Source organism: Ahaetulla prasina, chromosome 1 (genome assembly GCF_028640845.1).
Source record: "Ahaetulla prasina isolate Xishuangbanna chromosome 1, ASM2864084v1, whole genome shotgun sequence".
Classification (NCBI taxonomy): Eukaryota; Metazoa; Chordata; class Lepidosauria; order Squamata; family Colubridae; genus Ahaetulla; species Ahaetulla prasina.
Window position 1 is genome coordinate 275,277,301 of NC_080539.1, and position 7,976 is coordinate 275,285,276.

The 7,976-nt window shown below is 39.1% G+C and overlaps 1 protein-coding gene across 1 annotated transcript; it reads right to left on the reverse strand.

Moving 5' to 3' along the window:
* Window positions 1-5,876: 5,876 nt before the first annotated feature.
* Window positions 5,877-7,613, reverse strand: PTH (parathyroid hormone). The gene is made up of 2 exons (XM_058168300.1): window positions 7,528-7,613; window positions 5,877-6,178 (listed from the first exon to the last, which is right to left on the reverse strand). Exons 1-2 carry the CDS (start codon window positions 7,611-7,613, stop codon window positions 5,926-5,928), a joined length of 339 nt encoding a protein of 112 aa, XP_058024283.1. The 3' UTR covers window positions 5,877-5,925.
* Between the last annotated feature and the right edge of the window lie 363 nt (window positions 7,614-7,976).

Below are 7,976 nucleotides of genomic sequence, written 5' to 3' on the forward strand. Positions count from 1 at the left end.
TGTTTCAACTCCTACCCTCAAAACAACGCTATAGAGCACTGAACAGCAGAACAACTAGACACAAGAACAGTTTTTTCCTGACCGCTATCACTCTGCTAAACAAATAATTCCCTCAACACTGTCAAACTATTACTAAATCTGCACTACTATTAATCTTCTCATCGTTCCCATCACCCATCTCCTCCCACTTATGACTGTTTGACTGTAATTTGTTGCTTGTATCCTTAAGATTTATATTGATATTGTTTCCTGATTGCTTATTTGTAGCCTATGACTATCATTAAGTGTTGTACCTTGATGAAGGTATCTTTTATGTACACTGAGAGCATATACACCAAGACAAATTCCTTGTATATCCAATCACACTTGGCCAATAAAAAATTCCTATTCTATTCTATTCTATTCTATTCTATTCTATTCTATTCTATTCTATTCTATTCTATTCTATTCTTAGGACAAGCTGCTGTGTATAAACAGAGCAAACCCCACACTCACTAGTCCTGTTGATGTTGCCTCATTGGATAATGTAATGTATGCAAGTAAGCAACCAAGAGTTTTATATTGTATTTTTTTAATACTGCTTTCATAAGTTATGTGTAGGTAGGTTGTGAAGTATTTCACATGCCTTTGCAGCTACAATAGTTCCTAGTTTGTAAACCATTAAAAAAATGTTTTAAAAGACTTTTGAAATCCATGAAGTCTGGTCAGACTCAGGCATCCCAAGAAGAAACTCTGCTTCTGTTCTCAATTTTACCTTAATGCTGTTAAAATTTAAACCAAAACCACAGTAGAGTGCCTCAGGCAACCCTCTTCCAATCCTGTTCAATTTAGGTCTCAAGACCAAGCAGAAGAGTTAAACCTCAGTGCTGATTTAATTTATTGAGCAAGGCCTCACTCCATTAGATAATTAGCAGTCTGGGATTATTTGGGGGTGTTTGCAGCCTGATCTAGAAATTCAGTTTCAAGATTCTGAACCTTTAATGAAATGGTTAAAGCATATATGGTGAATTAGTCCCTGAAATATCCAAGGGCTACAATAGCTATTTTGGGAGCAGCATTTCTGAAGCTTGTCGGGCTGTCCTTTTTTTTTTTTGTTTCGTGTTGTTTTTCAAACTCTTCAAAATGATACAAAGCCAATGGCCTTTCTCATGTTGGAGCAACTATATTTAAAGTACAAGACTTTTTGGCCTCTTTCACTAACCACCACACTCATGTAGGATGAAAGAGAGGGGACAGAGTTGCTTTACCTGTGACTCTGTATTCAGAGGGACTAGAATACAGGTGTCAAACTGGATCGCATCACCTTGATGTCACGTGACATATCGCAATTTTTGCCTTTGCTGAGCAGGGTTGTCATAGCCTGTTCCTGATGCATCTGGCCTGCAGGCCGCCAGTTTGACACCCCCGCTCTAGAAAAATGTTAAATTAACATTTGTTCTTCCTGTTCAAATGAAGGTGATGTACAGGAAGTCCTTGACTTACAACAGTTGTTTAGTGGCCATTCAAAGTTACAATGGCACCTGAAATTTTTTTTTCGCATTTAACGACTGTTGCAGCATCCCCATGGTCATGTGATCAAAATTCAGTCACTTGGCAACTGACTCATTTATGACAGTTTAATGTCCCGGGGTCATGTGATCACCTTTTGTGACCTCCTGACAAGCAAAGTCAATGGAGAAGCCAGATTCGTTTACCAACTGTGTTACTAACTTAACAACTGCAGTGGCAAGAAAGGTTGTAAAATGAGGCAAAATTCAATTAACAACTTAGCCACAGAAATTTTAGACTCAATTGTGGTCGTAAGTCGAGGACTACTTGTACTCAGGGTTACCTTTGTACAAACACAGCCACAAACAAACCAGACAACTCTGTTTGAACATTGGGTATTCCATGAACCCAATACTATTTTTCAAATAGAAACTGTCTTCAGTAGCGAATTTGTTAATTAATTTAGTACATTCATAAATTAATAAATATAATTCTGTTTAGAAACTGTTTGGCCAACTTTGAATCTAAATTTGTGATTAAATTTAAGCAATTCTTAAAGAGAAAGGAAATACCATTTTTGATGTACAGATTTTTCCACTGTATTGCTGCTGACTAGTTCCTTCCGATTAAGCCAGCTACTTTCCTTTAAGTCCAGCTATTTGATGAGGACCCAGATTGTTGGGGACAATAGGCTGACTGTAAACCACTTAGAGAGGACTGTAAAGCACTGTGAAATGGTATATAAGTCTAAGTGCTATTGCTACTGCTACTGCTACTTGCTGAAATGGAAATAAAATATCTGGGAGAGATCCTTTATTTTGTTAAACTTTTATAGCTCCCTCTGGTGGTGTGATTTGTAAGATATAAATATTTCTGGCCATTGTGTTTTATACTGGTAGTCTTCAATTTACAAACATTCATTCAGCAACCATTCAAGTTATGATGATGCTGGAAAAAAGTGAGTTATGACTGGTCCACAAATTAGAACCATTGCAGTACCCCCACAGCCATGTGATCAAAATTAGTGTGTTTGACTGCCCATACTTAAAGCCACATGGAATTTCCAGCTCCTCTCACTCATTTATCTCCACTTTTTGGCTATCCTAGATAGCAGCAGTTTGCAGCAGAGGGATGGAAATAGAGGCTTGGGACCCTCAGCAATCTCAGCCAGTGCTACTACCCCCAGATCTCTATTTCAGCACCAGCACCATAGCCAAGCACCACAGTACAAAGCCCCAGTTAACCCTGCTTCTGTGTGCTCCATAGGCCCTGCTTACACCCAGCTGACTTACGGCATCTTCCTCTCACTGCAGGGCAGTGCTAACCATGCCAGGCCTTCTTCCTGAGGCCACTAGCATCATTCTTCAAATTGCCCATGCCACTCTCCAAATAGTGCAATGCCATTCTTGCAGTGCTTTGTAAAGCCTTTGTAAAGCTGCTGAGATCTTCCAAAATCTTGCAGAAAACAAGGTGCCTGCCTTTTTCCAAAGATTGTGCCGGTTCTCATTAGACCTGGAGAAGATGGCCTCCCATGGCCATCAACTGCCTCACAAAGACTCAGGGAAAGGAAGCCTCATCAGCAGTGGGAGGAAGCGGATGGTAGAAATAGCTGGGAGTGTGGGATAGTGAGAGTGGATGGGCTGAGTCACATTTTTTGGCCAAATATTTGCACTTGGTACTTGGTCCTTCCTAAAACACAGAGGCTTTGTGCCACATTTGGCATTTCCTGGCAGCTTTGTGTTACTCTTTTGGTCTTTTCTGGAGACACAGCAGATTTATGCTGTATGGCTGGGCTGTGGTTCAGGGGTTTCTTACAGCATCAGAGCTGTAAATGGTGTACCAGGATGCCCTTGAGTCCTAGCATATTCTTTCCTGGCCGTCTTGTGGTCACATACAGTACATACATGCATGGATTCTATACCATCTTTTCCTGGCTTCCCCGAGCTTGTGTTGTACTGCAGCAAAAAAAAAACAAAACACCCCTCCAACTAGTGCATTGCCTTTTCGCAGCCTCCCCACCTCCAACACCACCCCCACTCCTTACCTGGGACTCCTACAGTTCCTGTTTAACAACCCATGCTGGAGTTATGATGACAAAAGGGAGTGCTAAGATTGCGGTTGCTAAGAGACATTGTCACATGATGTGTTTTATGACCACCTCCCTTAGCAATGGACATTCCAGTCCAGTTGTGGTTATAAGTCAAAGAGTACCTATGATAGGTCTTTTTATAGTTGTGTTTGCAGAGCACACCCTACCTTGACACATTGTATAGGGTTTTCCTTCCAATCTTAAACACTCCCACATTAGATTTTTTTGCTAAATGCTACAAAGCTTGTTATAGATCACAGAATTTGGATAAACGAGGACCAAAATGGAAGCTATTTCTAGTTTGAATGGCACGGTGACTACATTCATATACCATGCGTACTCATGATTAATATTGTTGGATTGAGTCCAATTTTCTCAGATTGCATAGATCAATCTGGGCCAATCCCTGGGCTGTGGCCCACTATTAGGACGTGAGCTGTTCGGAACCGGGCTGCAGAAGCAGTAGGCAAGCGCACACATGGATGCATCCCCACTTTCGTGATCAGCACGTATGCACTTCATTTGTGCAAGCGGCGGGGGCATTTGCCCACCAGTCACACAAAGGGAGCTGTGTGCACTTGTCAGCCACTCATATGAACCATCCCCTCTCTCACCCCACCCCCCTGCCAGTCCGCAAAGCCGGAAAGGTTGGGAAACTCTCACATATACCAAGTCATTAAATAACAAGCCATATTTAAAGAGCACCTTAGGCCAAAATCCTGGGTTGTTTGTGCTTTGGTGTGCCAGGCAGATAGCAATAGGATCTTTGTTAGTGAATTCAGCTAAATTATTTCATTATTTTGTATTAGAAGAAAAATCATATAAATAATGACAGAAATGCTGAAGAGTTTTGCTTTTTAACTACTGTCCAACAGCTTTTGGTCCATTTATTTGATAAGGCATTAGCAAGATACAGTTATAAAGGAATTAAATTGAATTTGTATAAGGTAGATGTGAACATACAACAAAAGAATAAATAAAAGGTGCATTTTTAAAGTCTTGCTTCCATAAACACACAATATCTCATATCTGAACCCTGTTCTCATGGAATAGTACTGAATGCAATGTAGATTTCTGCAGTTTCTAGGGTCTATATTAGAGTAATTCCTTGTTGTCAGTTCAAGTCAGTTAAGGTACAAAAGTATATTCTGACTCAGTTAAAAACTTTGCCAGAGGCTATAAAGAAGCCAGAACATCAGTTGCAGATGCAGCGTAATGATTATCAGATTATTCACTTCTAGATTAAAAATGGTGAACATATTTTTATATTATTTATTATTTATTAACCAACTTTTGCAGAATGTCTGAGTTGCAAAATCTAAGAAAGGAATATAGAGACCGTATTTGATAAATCAGTATAGAGTATGATTCTGATGTTTAAAAAGCTAGCCTAGATCATCTGGAATAAATGCAATGACCAGCCTGTTTTATGGCTCTTTGTGTGCTTGAGCCCATCAATACTGCCTTTATTCCAAAGTTAGTTCCACTGAATTCTGTGACCAAGAAATTATCCGTAGGTTCAAACTAGATTTCTACATAGATGGTTTTTTTTTCTTGACAAAAATTGCTTTCTAGAGAAATATATTCAAAATTTCAGACTCACTTCAGATTCATGTAACTCAAAAGTTCTTTTATAGGGCTGTTCAATTGGTTTGTTTGAATGATGAGGGACTACTACCCAATCATGTAGTAATACCGTAGCTATATATTGTAAAAGTATGAAGACATAGGTAATGTACTACTGCACGTTCCTCCATATCCAAGTGGTGTTTCAGATTTCAATATTATGAAATAACATGTCCCAATGAGATAAAATAGGTATGTGACCCTAACTCTTAAATTATTTTCATTGTATTAGGATTTTAAAAAGTAATTAAGGCACGATTTTCCAAGGACAAGGTCCCAGTTGTTCCTACTGCATATTTTTCTTGTATTGTCATCTTCTGGAGAGCAACCTAAATAGAATTGCCAGGATTTATGCATTCCTTTGTTACTATGATATGTTAATGTGCTAAATCTGGAAATGAAGCTTCCAAAGCAATAAAAAATATATCACCAGGTCTTTGTCTTCTAGCTTTCAGAAACTCCAATGGCTAGTAATGTAGATTACTCAATGTGATTTCACAATTCGTTTTGTAAGTTACATAGACAACTGAAGAAACAGTATAAGACACAGGATCCACTGACTATAGGCAATGGAAATAAAATGCACAAAATTAGTACATCCAATTTTCAGCAAGTGACATTATGCAGATATCCCCTTAGACATCGTTGTTTTATAAATAATAAATAATAAAATGCCCTAATTGCTCATTACTACTGAATTGGGAAGAAAGGCTGTGATACTTTCACTGTGGTTTGGTTTTGAAGGTGATATCTTTATAACCTTTGTTCCAATCCTTTGGTTTCTTCTGCATTTTTGGCTTCCCGTGATCAGGGCGCAGTCTCCAACTCCTCGCTTCCCGGGGCTTAATTTCTTCAATAGCCTCAGGTTCATGATGCACAGTTTGCAGTTTCTCAAGGAGCCAGTTTTGCCGGTCTGCTGAATGTAGGTGTTCCCCCAAATCATGCATAATCTGGACTTCACTTACAGACCTCTTCCTGTAAGGAAGAAAGAGGAGAAAAGACAATAACCTCTTGGAATAGCAAAAAGACTAGACCTTTAGTTCTGCAGAATTACAATCAGTGGTGGGATTCAGCGCGCGAACCGGTAGCAGTGACTACGGGAGGCTCCGCCCACCCACCTGGACGTAATGTGCAACTATTGCGCATGCACAGAGGCGGCATGTGCGCTCACATTTGTGAACTGGTAGGGAAGGTAAGTGAATTCCACCTTTGGTTAAAATAATTGTGACCCTGTGTAAAGCGGGGGTGGGGGGAGAGGTTATTCAGAAAATTGATAGGTTTGCTAGCAGAGATGCTCTATTCAGATCTTAACATAATGGAAAAGATTTCTGAGAAAAATCAGCTCAAAAATGCAATTCTACAAGCAGCATGCTTAAAATACTAGCTGCCAGGGAGAAATAATGGAAGACAGAAATTTTATTTCTACATGAACTTTCATAGTGTATCTAATGGGTCACTGTAGGATTCTACGTGCAATTTATTTATAATATTTATATATTCCCCATTTAACACTTTGACCAATGAATACAAAGCAACACAGAAACAACAGCAAATACAAAGAACAATATATTTTCATGCACAAGTGGAGCAGCCATAAATGCTTTGACATGAACATAAGTTTAATGAGTAGTTTGAAGTGGCTTATGGAATATAAAGGGAGAGTCCAGGATACCTCTAAAGGAACCTACTTAAGAGCTTGGCAGTTCTGATGGAGATTGTGTTCTGCTCACCGTACCCTTTCATCTTTTCATAAGAAAGACATTTTAGCAAAGACACTGGGTGTTAGGACTGGCCAAGAAGATTTGATTCTAGCAACACAGTGTCAAATAGGTAAAGGTTCCCCTCGCACATATGTGCTAATTCCCAACTCTAGGGGGTGGTGCTCATTTCCGTTTCAAAGCTGAAGAGCCAGCGCTGTCCGAAGTCATGTGGCTGGCATAACTAAATGCCAAAGGCGTACAGAACGCTGTTACCTTCCCACCAAAGGTGGTCCCTATTTTTCTACTTGCATTTTTTATGTGCTTTCAAACTGTTAGGTTGGCAGAAGCTGGGATAAGTGACGGGAGCTCACCCTGTTACCCGGCACTAGTGTTTCAAACTGCTGAACTGCCAACCTTTTGATCGACAAGCTCAGCATCTTAGCCACTGAGCCACCACATCCCTGCACATTGTCCAATACTACACCTTAAAAGGCTTGAAAGGTGAAAAATAGCACTAGCTAAACTAATTACCTCAACTAAAACACCAGAGATTAAACTTTCCTTTTGTTGCTTTTCAACACTTGTCAATCTCCCAGGAAAGGTATAGCTTAGTTGTATACTTACATCACAGCTTTTCCATCAGAATTTATGAAGAAACAGATGGCATATAAAATGAATGCAGATTTAGTCATATCCCTGGCTGAAGTCATATTAACTGAAAGAAAAGTCAAAATACATTTTCATAGATAAAATTATTCCGAATCGCGTAATCAAAATAATCATAGAAATGATGGGGAAATTATTTATAAAAGGAAATTGTGTTTCTTCATGTAACATGAAGAAAGGAGAGAATTGGTGGTAAAATTAATCATAAATATTTGTCTAATATTTGCTATGCTTTAGATTCCCCTGCCTTAGTGCCTCTGTCTTTTTAAAAGATAATATATGGTATTTGTATTGCTGCCAAAAATTTAGATTGACCCAGCCAATATAAATGGTTCTCCATCATATTCCTTACCTTTCTTTAGCTCCAATTATATCCACATTAAATAGATATGAAGTGCTTTTAACTC